Source organism: Nannospalax galili, unplaced genomic scaffold (genome assembly GCF_000622305.1).
Source record: "Nannospalax galili isolate Female #2095 unplaced genomic scaffold, S.galili_v1.0 scaffold218, whole genome shotgun sequence".
NCBI lineage: Eukaryota > Metazoa > Chordata > Mammalia > Rodentia > Spalacidae > Nannospalax > Nannospalax galili.
The window spans coordinates 2,130,345-2,146,518 of NW_008343207.1; the positions used below are offsets into that span (position 1 = coordinate 2,130,345).

At 52.0% G+C, this 16,174-nt stretch overlaps 2 protein-coding genes and 1 long non-coding RNA gene across 11 annotated transcripts in view; all 3 read right to left on the bottom strand.

Moving 5' to 3' along the window:
* LOC115071395 overlaps positions 1 to 1,535 on the bottom strand; it is a 2,275-nt gene extending 740 nt beyond the window's left edge. The window contains exon 1 of the long non-coding RNA XR_003850480.1: positions 74 to 1,535. This is a non-coding gene — a long non-coding RNA (uncharacterized LOC115071395). The remainder of the gene's footprint in view (positions 1 to 73) is intronic.
* Positions 1,536 to 2,007: 472 nt separating this feature from the next.
* Positions 2,008 to 5,144, bottom strand: Arl6ip4 (ADP ribosylation factor like GTPase 6 interacting protein 4). 3 transcript variants are annotated; one of them, XM_008839308.3, is made up of 6 exons: positions 4,067 to 5,144; positions 3,695 to 3,865; positions 2,983 to 3,258; positions 2,790 to 2,907; positions 2,309 to 2,378; positions 2,008 to 2,223 (listed from the first exon to the last, which is right to left on the bottom strand). In XM_008839308.3, exons 2-6 carry the CDS (start codon positions 3,852 to 3,854, stop codon positions 2,167 to 2,169), a joined length of 681 nt encoding a protein of 226 aa, XP_008837530.1. In that variant the 5' UTR covers positions 3,855 to 3,865; positions 4,067 to 5,144; the 3' UTR covers positions 2,008 to 2,166. The 3 variants fall into 3 exon arrangements, with proteins under 3 accessions (XP_008837530.1, XP_017655174.1, XP_029422419.1); XM_017799685.2 differs by having other exon boundaries at positions 2,983 to 3,282; XM_029566559.1 differs by lacking the exon at positions 4,067 to 5,144 and having other exon boundaries at positions 2,983 to 3,282; positions 3,695 to 4,060.
* A 139-nt stretch (positions 5,145 to 5,283) lies between these two features.
* Positions 5,284 to 7,804, bottom strand: Ogfod2 (2-oxoglutarate and iron dependent oxygenase domain containing 2). Of its 7 annotated transcripts, none has more exons than XM_008839307.3 (7): positions 7,648 to 7,804; positions 7,277 to 7,333; positions 6,818 to 6,931; positions 6,631 to 6,730; positions 6,182 to 6,270; positions 5,727 to 5,984; positions 5,284 to 5,657 (listed from the first exon to the last, which is right to left on the bottom strand). In XM_008839307.3, exons 1-7 carry the CDS (start codon positions 7,777 to 7,779, stop codon positions 5,394 to 5,396), a joined length of 1,014 nt encoding a protein of 337 aa, XP_008837529.1. In that variant the 5' UTR covers positions 7,780 to 7,804; the 3' UTR covers positions 5,284 to 5,393. The 7 variants fall into 7 exon arrangements, with proteins under 7 accessions (XP_008837529.1, XP_008837528.1, XP_029422416.1 ...); XM_008839306.3 differs by having other exon boundaries at positions 6,182 to 6,309; XM_029566556.1 differs by having other exon boundaries at positions 6,182 to 6,309; positions 7,277 to 7,409; positions 7,648 to 7,787.
* Between the last annotated feature and the right edge of the window lie 8,370 nt (positions 7,805 to 16,174).

A 16,174-nucleotide genomic window follows, 5' to 3' on the forward strand; every position in this document is an offset into this window, starting at 1 on the left:
CCGGCCTGGGGGGGGCCCCCCCCCCCCCCCTGCCCCCAAATTTTACAGATTTTCTCCTCGGGGGGGGGGGGACCCTTAGGTTTTCTTAATGCCATTCCGTTTTAATGCCAACTCTAAAGAAGCCACAGCTCACTTTGTTAGCTTAAGGGCAGGCAGCCATTTCATTTCTGCCCAAGGTCATATCCTGCACCTGGGTCTGAGCACCTGCCTTCCCCCAGCATCCAGCACAATCTCAGCTCCAGCTGCCTCAGCTCCTCCACCTTTCCTGAGCTGGCTGAGCCCACCTAGCTGAGGCCAGCTGTCTAGCAACGTGGCTCTGTCCCTGAAAAGCTGCCAAGCTGGACTAGACTCAGGGCTACATGGCTGGGCTGAGGAGGTGCCCAGGTGATGCTGACTTTCCTGTGTAGATATGTACAGCCACAGGGGCATGGAAGTGCTCCCCACAGAGGGCCTATACAGAGGGAAAGCTATTTATTTTGTGCAGAGAGAAATGTCTGGAGGGATGGAACCTTCAGGGTTTATACATATTTAAGATGTAGCTTTTTGTTGTTTCAGGCGTTATGTATAAAGCAACGATTATTTTATGGATCAAGTTTCCATGTAACTGTTGCATTTAAAAGTGCAATATCTGCCCCTCCACTCCCCGAAGGAAGCTGCTGTCCCAACAATCAGAGCCCTGCCAGGAGCCCTTGTGGCCAGTGCCTCCTTCTCTTCAGCCCCGCCCCAGCCTGTCTTGCCTCAGCCTAGGTGACCAGCCATTGGGAGAAGCACCTGCCTGCAATAAAGGTCAGGGAAGCCCTGGGGGCAGTGGGTGTGGCCTCTCCTCCAGGGCTGCTCCTGTGGCTCCGCAAGCCCCTGCCTGCCTAGCCTCCAGCCATGCCAAGGACAACAGCAATAGTCCCCTGGGGCTCTCCCAGGGCTCTCAGCCATAGATGGTGAGACGGGCAGCCTCCCCTCCAAGCCTCTCCTATACCCAGGTCTGCTTTCTGCCTCCCTTCAGATTCCTTTGGCACATTTTCCTTTGAGGAAGCCCCACTTTTCCAGAAACTGAGAGGGCAAAGTCCTTTAAAAATACCAAAAATGTTTACAGTGTCAGGTGCTGAGCTGCAGGGCTCAGGCCTGGCCAGTCATAACCAAAGGGTGAGGCAGGCCTTGCAGACTGCCACCCACCCCAGGCCTGTTAGAATAGAAGCCTTAGTCACTCCCACCCCAGTCCCCAGGACTGAGCCTCAATGCCACCCAGCACCAACCACCTGCCTTCTCTTTGATTTCTAAAGAGCGATTCAGCAGAGACCCCTCCCCTTCCTGGCTCAGTCTGAGCTCCCCACCACCCTGCCTTGTCACACCTTCACATCTCAGCTCCCTCCTGTCTGTCCTTGTGCCTGTCAGTCCCTCTGGGCAATGTGTGAGCAGTGTCCTGACTTCTCCCCCAGTTGCTGTCTTGGCATTGTCTGGTCTGAGTGTGCTCTGTATACAGCGTCACTGTCCGTTATACCAATTAAAAAAGCAGGAGACTTCCTTCTGGTCTCATTACTGTGGGGACACCCATGGGTATGAGGGTGGGCAGGTGTATCTTGGCATTGAAGCTGGGGGGGAGGCATCCATTGCAGTAAGTGACCCCTGCTACTGACAGTGACATCAGTACATACACCAGAGCTGACTATCCTCCATGGACAGACCTGGTTAAGTGGGTGCTGGCTTTTGCTCCTGGCCAATAGGCCAGGGCTAGGACTCCTGCTCACCCAGGCTACTACCTAATGGAACAAGGATAGGCACAGGCAGTGGCCTGATGTATCTAACCCAAGGACCAAGGCTGAGTTCAACCCAGGATGGGGTCATGTCTGATCCTATTGGGGCCAACTGAAGAACAGGGCAGAGGTAGCTAGGTGGTCTTTGCTTGCTACCACCAGGGGCACATCAGCTTTCCCCAAAGCTCCTGGGCCCATCTCTTTAAAGTCAAGTGGCATCTACCCCAACCCACTCCTCAGCACAAAAAGCAACAGGACATAAGTCTGACCAAGATCCTTTAATATCAGGATGTTATACTCTGGTCCATCTGAAAGAAGGCTGGGCAGGGCCAGACACAGGAAAAAAGGCAGCTGCATCCATCAAGCTGGCTACTCTAAGCCACCATCAGTACAGCACAGGCTTTGGCCAACAGGGCCCTCAAGGAAGTAGCCCTGCCCGCATCTGGAAGGCCAAGCCGTCCCCTCGGGTGGCTTGCTGAGGAAGTAAGAAACACAGGAAGGAGGCATGAGAAAGCATAGGTAGAGTGTGGGCAAAGCATGGGCAGAATGGTGATACCAACCTTATTGATTTCTCTGTGTCGTTCTTTGGTTACAATTTCCTCTAAGACCTCACCATCTCCCTTGATGAGCCTGGGGGTGGGAGGGTGTCACCTCAGCAAGGAACAGGTTGGGACAATCATACCATAGTGGCAGAACCAGAACCACACAGGAGAGGAATGCCAGGCCTCAAGCCCCACCATCTTGAGCAGGGGGAGCCTGGGTGCTCCTCCCAAGTAGGCTCTGCTTTGCCAGCCTGCACCATCAGCCCCACCATCAGCAACCATTTCAAAAGCTATCTCAAGGCCCTTCCAGCCCTGCAACTGCTCACATGGGGGATACAGGGAGGAGCAGCTGCAATGTCATATCACAAGTGACCATTTTCCCCATATTTTGCCTGTTTTAGGAGTGGCTGCAGCTCTCTAACCCCAAGGGCACATCCTGGGGCCAACACTCCCAAACATCATGGTACAGGGGGGTCTGCATGTGCATGACACTCCCCACCTTGTGCGTCCTGTCTCAGGGTCCACCACCTTGCGGATGACACTCTGCCGGGCATCCCACTCCTCTTTGGTCATGGGCTTCATGGCCTGGATGCGGGACTTCTGCTCATCAGTCAGAACTGGAAGGGAGATGAAGGAGGTGTCAGGCCTGGGTAGGGGACCCTCTCCCTACTAAATGCTAGATGGCTGAGTACCTGGGCCATCATCATCCTCCCCTGCTGATCTGTGCCACTGGTCCAGTGAGGGGCCGGGCAGAGCCTCAGCCTGATGCACAGCTGGCTTCTCCTTGCGTTTTTTCTTCTGCTTCTTCTTTCTCTTCTTCTTCCTCTTCTTATCCTTGTGCTTCCCTCTCTTCTTCCGGCCATCCTTGGAGGAAGAGGAGGACGAGGAGGAAGAGAAGCTAGAAGAACTGGAAGAAGAGGAGGAAGAGCTGGATCGCGGTCTCCTCTGGGACTTGTGTTTGCTTCTCTCTGTGATGCAGGGAGAAGGTGAGGCTGGAAGGCCAGGAGGGCAAAGAATTAAGCTTTTCTCCCCAGCCTGGCCTGGGGCAGGCTCAGGCCTCTACAGGGTGGGACCAACCCTCTCTCCCCTCCCAGTAGGATCTTTAGAGCAGATAAGAACCTTCTCTGTAGATGTAGAAGTCACAGTACCTTGGTAGGGTTGGCCAGGCCCCACCTGTCACACCCAGCGCTTTAAAGGCAGGAGTAAGCATACCCTTCACTCAACAAGGTGGTGCAGATCCAGCTTCCTCCCCTTTTGAGGACCCCTCGGTTCACGGTCTACACTGCATCCTTCACTGATGCTCACTCCCATCTCCCAGTCAGCCCCTGGAAGCCAGCCCAACAGATGCAAGCCTCCTGCAATGATGTTGCCATACACCCCTATCCCGATCCCTGTGGTCCTCACCCTCAGCCCCGGAGGTGCTGCTAGCCTTGTGACCATGGGATCTAGAAGCCGAGCAGCTCCTTGACGCGTCCTTACTACTTTTCTTCCTCCGCTTTTCTGACCTTCGCCCCCTGGACCGACTGCGACTTCTCGAGCGCTTGCAAGAGCCAACGTGAGCCATAGCAACACCGGCTAGAGACGGGAAGAGGTGCTCCTAATCTGCGGCTCCCTCGGGCAGGTGTGTAGAGTGAGTCCAAAGGCCGCGCCGGGTCCTCGGGGTGCCTAATTCCCATCGCCGCCCAGGAAAACCTCGCGCCCCGCCTCCGGGACCCTGAGCTGCGGTCCCGCCCCACGCCTGCGCACCCGGCTCTGTACCCTGAGATGAAAACCTACCGCTTTGCTCCACCACAAGGGCGTGCTTCTGGACTCCACCCGCGCCCCGCGCGCCAGGGCTATCCCACGGAAAGCCTAGGGACCTCCGGGTTCCCACTTCAGCCACGCATTCCGCAGGACTACCAGCCCACACTACCCCCTCGCATGAAGAAGCGATGGCGAGGTGGGTTCTGATCCACTTCCGGTCCTGTATGGGACGCTGCCGGAAGGCGTCCGGTTGTGACTGGAGGCTGTGCTGCCTTTAGTTCCGATGCCTCAGGTTCTGCCTCTGGCCCCTCACCTCCAGCCCGGGTGAGCTGGGGATCTGTTTCCTCCAGCCCAGAGCCATCCCAGTTCTCTAGCCCCTCACCATCCTGAAAGCCACCCTCCTGTTCCGTCTCCTCCCTGCCTTGTCTGCAGGCCTGCCCGCTCCGTCAGACTGCTCAGCACCCAGCAGGAAGTCGCAAACACAACTGTGTGTGTGTTGGGGGGGGTTGTCAGGACAACTGAAGAAGTGAACCACAGGCTGCCGGGTGTGCGGCTGAGACCGCTCCAGCCGCATTCTGCAGTGTGAGAATTGGGGCTGCTGTTTCCATATCTTCCACTTTCCCAATGAAGCCAGAATTAGTGATCCTAAGATGAAGTCCCCAGGATGTCAACTATGTAACCCCAACAGAATACTGTGGTGTGTGTCCTTCACCCAGTCTTAGAACCACCAGCTGCAAGCTCTTAAATAACAGTACTCATAGGGGGCTGTTACGTGCTTTATGTCAGCTCACTAGATTCTCACACAGCACCCAGGGTGCAAGCAAACTGAGAGCCACACAGCTAGAAGTGGCAGAACAGATTTGAACCCAGAAAGTCTGGCTCCATCCCTACCCTCCACTCTGCAATAAACCCCTTCCCATCTAGAGATTATTTGTGGGCCCCCACACCCCAGCACTGCTGATAATTCACACTTGTGATCTTAACTGACCTTGGGATCCACCATATCCCAGGTAAATGGCAAGCTATCCCTACATGCCTGCCTTGACCCATCCCTGAGCGCCACCACTGACTGAACTGCTGCTGGAGACCCAGTATTGTAGGATTCCCAATCAGAGCTCCCCTGGGGTCAGGCTGAGGCTGGGTGCCATGTGAAACCACATCTTTTCAGGGCTGCTTCCTCTGCCCGTGCCTCTTTTCTTCCAACTGTACTACAACTTATCTGTGGAAACAGTCACCCAGAAGTCAGCATGTCCATTGGATCCAAGGAGTGTCGTGGCTCCAGAGTTTATTTCTGCCCTCCTAGTCCAAGACAGCAGAGCTTTCTACTGCCACCCCACCACCACCTTTTAAAGAACCAGGCTCAAGTCAGTGCACATACATCTGCCATAGCAGGCTCCTCCCGAGTGAAGCCATCACTGAAACCCTCATCGTCTACCAGGTCTGGCTTACGGCAGCACATGGGACAGAGACGGTTGCGAACAGCAGAAGCCCGGAGCCAGACGACAAGGTTCCAACGCTCGCCAGTGCCTAGTCGCTGGGCCCCATGCAGCTGGCCACCACGGTGCAGGACACCCTGGCCCACCACATGCTCTACCTCCAGGGGCTCCATCAGGGCTGCAGGTGCCTATAAATGGTGGGGTTCAGGACTGGGCACGCATGATTGTCCAGACCTTGCCCCATGGGTCTCACTCACCTGGAAGAAGCCCCCAAAGTATAGGGCACCCCCTGTGAAGGCCTTGCCCAGAGCCACATTGAGGGTGAGCTCAGCATTATCATAGTGGCAGCCCAGTTCCAGGTCCTGGCCCAGCGCATACTTGACCACAAAGGCACGGTGGCTATCAAGCCGGCCCCCACCGCAGTCTGGGTACAGCAGGGCCATCAGTGGCTGCAGGAAGCGCTCCCGCAGTGGTGTCACCAGTGGATCATCCAGCCCTAACTCTTGCAGCAACACCTGGGAAGGTGTCCCTGAAGTCAGCAGGGAGACTGCTGGAGCTTCATCCCACACCCCTGTACAACTCTTACCAAGGGTGCTACTGAATGCTAGTCATTTGTTCAGTGTAGGGCATGTAGTTTGTCTGCAGCACCTCAGCCGAGTCTCCCACTCCAGCCACCCTCACTCCCTGGGCACATAGGCCAGGCCTCGCTTACCCCATAGTTGTTCATAGTGTTAGGCCTTCCTTTGGGCATGTCTGAATGCTCGAAGTGCTCCAACTCCTCCAGCAGGATCTGGCAGAATGCTACAGAGAACACAGGCACCCGGTAGATGCGCTTCTCCTCTGAGGAAGGAGGGACAGACAGTGGACCAGGAACTCTGATTAAATCACCTCATAAGCCAGCATGTCATTTTACTACCCCGATCCTCAGTTTCTTCATTTGTACAATGGGAATAGTGACACACTGACCTATTCCAGGTCAATAAATGAATGCATGAATTAATGCAGATGCCCTGCTCCTAGCAGTTTGGTCCCACTGGCCTTCCCAGTTCCTGATACTTCTTAAGAGCAGAGAGGAGAGGTAAGGAGCCCCAGCCTCACATACCCAGCTATCTCAGGCTGCCACCCCCGAGTGCTGCCAGGCAGGGGAGACCAAGACCTCACCTGACACTGTCTCTAACCGCTGGAGAAGTCCGTCAAGGTCTGCACCTGGGGATGCACTATACTCAGTCGCGGCCAGAAACTCAGGGGCCAGAGCTGCATCCTGGTGCAGAAGACAGCAGGTATAGAAAGCCAGCCCCCATCGGAGCGGCTTCGTTCTCAACCAGTCCCCAATCCCCCAGGCTGGTACCTGCAGGGAGCTGTAGATGTCAGGCCTGGCTGGGCGGTAGGAGCTGGTAATGACGGATTTCCGGGCAGCTGATTCCTGCCCCAGCCTGCGGCGGCGCTGCACCTCCTGCTCAAGCTGGGGTGGCACAGGCAATTATAAAGCAGGACCTCTGATCCCGGCAAGTGACCGTGCATGGCCCAGGAAGGCCAGAGTGAGGCCCAAGCTGGAAGCTCTATATTTCTGAACCTGACAGGATTCACTGCAGGTGTCAAGGTGTCACAACAGCTGAAACCGGGGTGGTGGCCGTGCCTATCCCACACGGTAAGAAAGGCATGCTGTCGACAACTTGGCCTTTCTCAGTCCCTCTCCTCGAAACCTAGGACTGCTTATGGGCGCGGGAACAGGACAAAGAAGTCCTTCCGGGGATGAGGACTGGGAGCCCTCCAGTCTATAAATCTAAAGGGCGCGCGGGGTACTTACCTCCTCTAGGAGTTGCAGGAAGTCCTCGGTGCTGACGCAGCCACGGCTGCGCAGGAGCTGCGGCCAGAGAGACCAGTTAGCAGGACTGTGTGCCCCTAGGCAAGCCAGTGTCCTGAGTTAGCCACAGGGTTATCTGTGGAAACGTGGTAAAGCACTCAGCAGGACTTCCAAGTGCTCGTATGACACTGACCGAGCCCGAACCTCTTGCCCCGGCACTCCGCAGATGTGTTCTCACTAGGGAGATGCCATCCAGTTCCCTCGAAAAAGGGAAAATTGGAGCACCAAGAGGCCCGTGTGAACACTGGGCCACGCGAGGGCGGGACGAAGGCCCCCGCACCCTGCCAACTCGGTAGGGCCAGCAGGACACTCACCGCGCCGTACTCCCGGCGCAGCTGCTGCTTATCGTGGAAACGCAGGTGCAGCCCGTAGCGCGCCGAGTACAAGTCCTGGTAGCAGAAACAGGCGCAGCGGCAGAATCGCCTGGGGCCTGCGGCCGTCGCCATGGTGAAGCGGAGCGGCCCAGCCGGCTTCCGTACAGGCACTTCCGGGTACGTCCCCGGCACCGGGAGGCGTGGCGCGGGAGGCCTAGGGGCCGTAGTAAATTCTAAGTGCAGAGAGGAACGAAGCTCCCTGTCAGAAAACGGCCTCCGGGATAGAAGGATGTTCCCGGGTCCCTGCGGGGTCACTCAGGATGTCCCCACCACGAGGTACGGAGGACTGCTCTGCTTTATAGGGGGTAATCTGAGATGGCCACAGGATGGGAGTGTGCGACTCGGAACTGCACAGCCGTTATTTAACCCCTGCCCCGTCTTCTCCTAGGAGCCTTGGAGAACCGGCTGACGCCGCAAGGACGCCAGGACGGTTAGGGATTCTGAGGTACGACTGTGGCGCCGGGAACCGACCGTGCTGTGCCGCTGAGCTCGGGTTCGGCTTTTAGCGCTGTTCCCTGCTCCGTGCCCGCGCGGCCTGGGACAGAACTCCAGAACTACGAGGGTGTGTGTGGGGGGGGGGGGTGCCTCAGAGAGTGTCCCCACGAAAACATTCCGTCTTGCGTTACTTCCGGCAGCTTCACTGGCAGGCGCGGAATAGGCGGAAAAGTGGGCGTTGTCTGTCCGTGGCCGAGTACCTTGCCCCCACCCTGGGTCAAGTCACAGCTGCAGCTTGAAAAAGTCTGTTGTCTTCCAGGGCGTGCGTCCCCACCTCTGGAAGACGCCGCACTGCTCACACACCTGCCTTAGGGCTCCTGTAGTTATCCTCCAGACACCCTGGACCCAGGTCTGCAGAGCCCCGTCCTTCGGGGACAAGTGAGGTGCTTAGCAGGGCAGGAAGTGCTGTCCCCTGAAATTGACCACTGAAGCCTGTCATTGGAGATCCGTGGACTTGTCTAATCCCTAGAGCAAACCTTGCATAAGGTGCCATCCTGACATAAAACAGGCTCAGAGGTGCAGTGTCGTGCCCCACGCCACACACGTAGTCAGAAACAATATGGGATCTGCATTCTGATTGCCCCTGGGGTTCCCCCACCACAGCAGTCTCTTGAGTGAGGTGTCTCTGTGGGATTTCTCTTTGTACTGTTTGATATGTTCTCACTGACTGATGGGTTCACACACCAACACACTGGCACACTCATGCACCCATGTGTACTCCAATATATGGTCACAGCCTCACACTACCTTCAATCTGCTCCCATTCCCAGAAGTATCTCACACTGATGTCACATGCTCACACACTCCCTCACATGGGTACTCATCCACATTCCTCACACACAGTCACATGTGTGCACATGTGTGTGTGCTCACACACAGAGAGAACACATCCAGAGTTCCCCTCTCTATGACAAGCTGAGCTCCTGTCCCATCTGTAACTGCGGCAGAAGCCCAGGGCCTCGGGAGGAGCCAGGGGCCTTAACAGCCTGTGACATGCAGCCGGGCCATTCCCTCCAGATGTGTTTATCAGCACATTTGGAGATCCAAGGCTCCAGGCAGCAAAGTCCTTACTCCTCAGAAGATCACAGGTGGCCCTTGATCTCTGGGCAAAACCTGCACCAGCCAGAATTTGTTTTCACACGGTCTGTGAAGCAGCAGTGAGACCCTCCCTGGTGTGGATGTGCAGTGTATGCATTTGAGTGTGGGACAGTCTATTTAGGAGCCCCCTGCTAGGGCTATCATGACCAATTACAAAAACTAAAGAGACATTCTCTCATGACTCTGATGGAAGTTCAAAATCAAGGTGTCAGAGCTATGTGCCTTCAAGTGACTCCTGAAGTCAAGTCAGGCTCTACATCCTCAAGCTCCTGGAGGCTTCTGTGTTGCTCAACTTGTGGCTGCATTTCTGCAACCACAGTCTGTTTTCATGGTCTTCTCCCCTCCATGCATCTCTCCCCATGGATCTTGCTAGGACACTTGTCATTAAACTTAAGTGAGGCCCACCATGATGATGGTCTCACTTGAGATCCTTAACTTGACTCTTCAAAGGCCCTTTTCCCATGAAGCCACCTGCAAACGTTCAGGATTAGGATGGGCACTGGTCTTTTGGGACCATTGTTCAATCTTCTGCAGCTCTCAATTGAGTATGCAAGGAAAGATACTCACAATCCAGCTTCCCCCATCCTGATGCTGAGAAGGTGAGATGGAGAGGTGCCTGGAGGCAGCTACTCTGGATAGGTTGGCCAGGGCTGCCTTCCCCGGGAGGTGATGTTCAGCTGAGGTCAAGTAATTTCTGCAGCAAGATCTGGCAGGAAAGGGTTCTAGACAGGGAACTGAAAGTGCAAAGACCTTGCAATAACAATGAAGGTGGCACATGAGGCATACCAATGAGCCCCCGTGGTATTAAGGCCAAATCACCGCATAAGAAACCATAGCTTGAAGGCTTGGTGGCACACGCCTTTAGTACCAGCACTTGAGGCAGGAGCAGGCAAATCTCTGTGAGATTGAGGCCAGCCTGGTCTACATAGTACGTTCCAGGTCAGCTGGGACTACAGGGAGACCCTGTCCCAAAAGGACCAAAAAGGAAGGGAGGGAGGGAGAGAGAAGGGGAAGGAAGGGAAGGAAGGAGGGAAGGAAGGACAGAGAAAGAAACAAGAAAGAAGAAAAGAAAGAAGGAAGGGAGGGAGAAGGAAGGAAGGGAAGAAAGGGGAGAGAGAGAGAGAGAGAGAGAGAGAGAGAGAGAGAGAGAGAGAGAGAAGCCATAGCTAGGGACTAGAGAGATGGCTCAGCAGTTAAGAGCACTAGCTGCTTTTGCAGAGGACCTGGGTTTGGTTCCCAGTGCCTACATGGCAGCTAACAACCATCTGTAACTCCAGTTCCAAAAGGTCCAATGCCATCTTCTGGCCTCAGCATGCACATGTTACACTTACATATATGCAAGCAAAACACTCATATGCATAAAATAAAAATAAATAAGTCAAAAATTGTTTGAAAATGAAAGAAACCATAGGTAGGGGTTGGGGAGATGGCTCAGTCCATGAAAGGCTTACTATGATGCATGAGGACCTGAGTTCAGCTCTGTAGCACCCAAGTAGAAACTGGGCACAGCAGCCCAGACCTGTAATCACAGTACTGGGAGGCAGAGACAGATCTCTGGGGCTTACTGACTGCCAGTCTAGAAGAATTAGTGTGACCTCCTCAGGAATTGCATGACACAGGTGCACTTACACACATGCAGGCAATACACTTATATACACATAAAAATAACAAGGGGCTGAAGAGATGGTTCAGTAATTAAGACCACTGGCTTTTCTTGCAGAGGACCTGGGTTCAATTCCCAGCACCCACATAGTGGCTAACAACCATCTGGAACTCCAGTTCCAGGGGATCTGATACCATCTTCTGACCTCCATGGGCATTACATGACACGGGAGCACTTACGCACATGCAGGCAATACACCTGTATACATAAAGTAAATAATAAAACTTTAAAAAATAAAAATAGGGGCAGGAGAGATGGCTCAGCGGTTAAGAGCACTGGCTGTTCTTGCAGAAGACCTGGGTTTGAATCCCAGCACCCACATTGTAGGAGGAAGTGCGGCCTGAACAGCCTGCGCATGTGTGCTGCAAACACACCAAAAGCATCCGGCTGAGTCTAACCTGTATTTTGCCAAAGGACATGGAGATGGCTGCCGCAAGATGGCTCGACGGAGAGGGCCAATGAGGATCAGACATGATCCGAGAAAGCCTACTGGGGCCAGTGGGACACCGGGAGGGGAGATATAAGGGAGCCCCATATCCGCAATAAGTCTGCAGCTGCTCGCACTGCCTGCTTCTCACCTGACTCCCGGTGTCTGTGTTGTGACTCCACACCGATCTACCCCCACCTGGAGGGCCCCAGGACACCCGCAACACCACATGGCAGCTAACAACTGTTCATAACTCCAGTTCCAGGAGATCCAGCAGCCTCTTCTGTCCTCCTAGGGCATTGCATGACACGAGTGCACTTACCTACATGCAGGGAATACACACACATAAAATAAAAAATAATAAAATATTTTTAAAGTAAAAAAATAAAAATAATAAATAAAATATTATTAAAAAGAATTAGTGGCCGGGCGTGGTGGCGCACGTCTTTAATCCCAGCACTAGGGAGGCAGAGGCAGGCGGAGCTCTGTGAGTTTTAGGGCAGACTTGTCTTCATAGGTCAGGACAGCTGGGGCTACAGGGAGACCCTGTCTGAAAAAGACCAGAAAAAAAAAAAAAAAGAGAAGACGAATTAGTGAACTCCAGGTTCAATGAGAGACCCTGTCTCAAAAACTAAGGTGGAGTTCAACTGAGAAAGATACCCCATGTCAACCTCTGGCCTCCACACACATGTGCACACACAGCAAAAGAAGCCATGGGTAACTTTTAAATGTTATCCTGTGTGCTATTTAGTCTTCACAACAAACATGGTGAGCTAGGAACTGTTCCCAATTTTGAGATAGGAAAATGAAGGTCAGAGAGGTTGGCTGGGTTGGCCCATCCAAGATCAAACAGCTTAGACAGTCTGGAATTGAACCCAAGTCTAGTGCTACTGGTTTGCTCTTAAAGGGACAGCCAGGTCTCCAACAGTACATCCTACCTTCAGATGTGAAGCTACTGAACCACAGGAATCCTGGGGCTCAGCCTCAGTGAAGAACGTGACCATGAAGAGTCACTTCCTCCTCAAGGAGCTAGCCTAGCTGAGAGCTATACCACCAAGGAGGTGTTTAAAGTTTCATACTTGTCTTGATTTCTCTGTGATAGTGAACACCTGTGACATCCAGAAAGGATCTGTTATCGCCCTGCCTGCCTCTCCCGCAGGAGGACCAAGGTGTCCAGCTCCCAGACAGCCCCCATACCCTAGCTTCACTGGATTGGATTTTCCCTTTTACAGGAGTTTGCAGGATCATCAGGGTCCATTTATCCCTTTAGACAGCCCCTCCTAAGCACCCCTCATCCATGAAAACAGTGACCCCCCCAACCCCTACTCCCACCCCAGCCTGGGCTCCAGTCACCAGTGGAACAGTAGTAGTTCATAGTAAGCTCTGAGTCACATGCAGTTCTAGCAACACTGAGGCACTCTCAACCCCATTTTAGCACATGGGGAAACTGAGGCTGGGTGAGACACAAGGGCCTATCTAGAGTTACAAACCTAGTGATATCCATGCATGTGAGCATGTACATATGTATAACATATAGTACTCACACATGAATTCCAATGATGCCATAAAGGACACAATCATGAAAGCAACACTCAGATCCCATGTGGAACACTCCAATCCCACATCAGTGCTCACCTCTTGAGGGCAGTGGCTCCTGTGACTCCTGATGACAGAGGTCAGCCCCTCTGTTCTTGGTTTTGATACAAATAAACTCATACAAGATGTGTTATTTTCTATTAGGATCTTAAGGTTCATTAACAATATTTTTGAGGGGCTAGAGAGATAGCTCAGCAGTTAAGAGTACCCACTGCTCTTGCAGAGGACCCAGATTCGATTCCCAGCACCCACATGGCACTTTACAACCATCCATAACTCCAGCTCCAGGAGATCCAGTGCCCTCTTCTGACCTCCTGGGGCATTGCACACCACCAGTGCACCTACCTACATACAGGCAATACACTCATACATGTAAAATAAAAAATAACAAAATACTTTTTTTGATGTTTTTTTTCAGCTCAGTTATTTTTAATATTTATATTTTAGGCTTCACTTTCCCCATCACTAGTGACATAAATTATAATTACAAAAGACTGTTTTGTTGTGTAACTTTCAACAGAAACTGAATCTGGAACCTATGCCACACATTAAGAGAATAATGCCAGAGGACAAACTAACCACCTTAGGCCAGAGGCAGAGGCAGGCAGATCTCTGTGAGTTCAAGGCCAGCCTGGTCTACATAGTGAGTTCCAGGGCAGCTGGGGCTGCAGGGAGACCCTGCCTCAAAAAAAAGAAAGAAAGAAAGAAAGAAAGAAAGAAAGAAAGAAAGAAAGAAAGAAAGAAAGAAAGAAAGAAAGAAAGAAAGAAAGAAAGAAAGAAAGAAAGAAAGAAAGAAAGAAAGAAAGAAAGAAAGAAAGAAAAGAAAGAAAGAAAGAAAGAGGGAGAAAGGAAGAAAGAAGTGGGAAGGCAAGAAGGAAAGAGGGAAACCACAAATACCCCGTGCCAAAGAAGATAAAAAGAAAGGGCAAATCCATGGTTTAGATATTTATGAATTAAAATTTTGTAGCCTTTTAAGTCTTCTATGTTTTACACTGATGATTCGGTCATTAAGTTACACCCTAAGGGAGTACCTTGAAAATACTACCCTAAGGAAAGCTCCTATTTGGTTCAGAGAGCTCAAGTATGAAATGCCCTCCCCTGGGAACAGGACTTAAGGAAATCTACTATACACCTAGTAACATTAGTAGGCGATTCCAGCAGCATAACTAAGTAATCAGCACCCAGGAAGAAGCACTCGCATTTCTTTTTAAAGTTAGCATGCTTTAAACACGATTATCCTGACATGCTTGGAAACTGTCCTCTCTCTACAGAATCAATATAACTACCAGGCGACTGTTTGTACTTACAAATTGAAGGGGTTTTGTTGTTGTTGTTGTCTTTTTGAGACAAAGTCTCCCTGTAGCCCCAGCTAGCCTGGAACTCACTATGTAGACCAGGCTGGCCTCAAACTCACAGAGATCCGCCTGCCTCTGCCTCCCAAGTGCTGGAATTAAAGGTTTGTGCTACCACACCCTGCTACAAAATACTTTTTAAAATACAAGTTTTTGAGGCAGGTTCTCACTCTTGCCTAGGCTAGCATCAAACTCCCAGCAATCCACCTTCCTCGGCTTCCCAGACAATCGGATTACAGGCATGAGCCACCATACCTGGCTCCTAAGCCTTTTGAATAATTTTTATGTTAACCTTTATTAATATTGTATATGTGTGGTGTATGGGCATGTTCGTGTGTGGGGGTCAAAAGAAAACTTTGTAGAATCCTTCTCTTCTTCCCCCTTTATATGGATTTTGGAGATCAAACTCAGTCAGGCTTGCTTGGCAAGTGCTTTTACCCTCTGGACCATCTTGAGTAAATTTAAAATTATATTTAAGATTTATTTATTAGCTGGACATGGTGGCACATACCTGAAGTCCCAGCACTTGGAAGGCAGAGGCAGGCAGATCTCTGTGAGTTCAAGGCCAGCCTGGTCTACAGGGAGACCCTGCTTCAAAAAGACCAAAAAAAAAAAAAAGATTTATTTATTTTGGGCTGGGTATAGTGGCACATGCCTTTAATCCCAGCACTCAGGAGGCAGGGGCAGGCCAATTTCGGAGTTCAAGGCCAGCCTGGTCTACATAGTGAGTTCCAAGTCAGCTGGGGCTACAGAGAGACACTGTCTAAAAAAGATCCAAGGAAAAAATATGAGGTGGTAAAGTAGCTAGGAGGGGAAAGTTGAGATCTGTCAGAGTCCATAGATTTTAGAGCTTGTCAAAACTATGAAGGTTATAATTAAGAAGTAAAAAAGATGGACTGGAGAGATGGATTAGCCATTTAGAGAACATCCTGCTCTTGCAGAGAACCCAAGTTCAGTTCCCAGAACCTACTCTGGGCAGCTCTCAACCCCTGTAACTCCTGATGCCCTCTTCTGACCCTCTTGGGTACTTCACTGAGGTACACGCGGCGCACGCTTGGGCACACACACACACACACACACACACACACACACACAATTAAAAGTTATTTTAAAAAGAAGTAAAAGCCAGGCATGATGGTGCACACTTTTCATCCCAGCACTTAGGAGGCAGATGCATGTGGATCTCTGTGAGTTCAAGGCCAGCCTGCTCTACATAGCAAATTCCAGACCAGCTGGGGCTACAGGGAGATCCTGTCTCAAAATGACAAAAGAAAAAAAAAGGTACAAAGAGGAGGGGATGAGAATGAGATACAGAAGATGTAGGAATAAGAGGAGCATATGAGACACAGCTGAAGTGTATGGTAAAGAAGGTCTTATTAGCAAACCGGAAGGGGAACAACAGTCTAAATCCTACTGTGCAATAGTCTGTGAGGGCCATGCTCTCCTGGCAGGAAGGAAGGAGGGTCATGAAAGGCCAGAGGCTGAAGAGATTGAGAGAAGCAGGAAACAGATAAGACAAACCTTTATTCACCAGCACACAGACTGGCAGGAACCCTAACACACACCAGCATACACCTGCGGTGCGGGGGCCTGAGGCCAGGGGCGAGACAGGATGGTACCTAGAGGAAACGGCAGGGGCCATGATCGGACTTGTCTGGTGCCTAGAGGAAACGGCCAGGGGTGATCAGACTTGTCTGGCGCCTAGAGGAAACGGCCGGAACACTGCCAGACTTGTTTTGATGAATCGCTGATTGGCTCCTGTCATTTCCGTGCATCCTGGCAGCACGTGATCACCCTGCAAACACAATGCTGTGCTATGGAGAGGAGACTGCATGC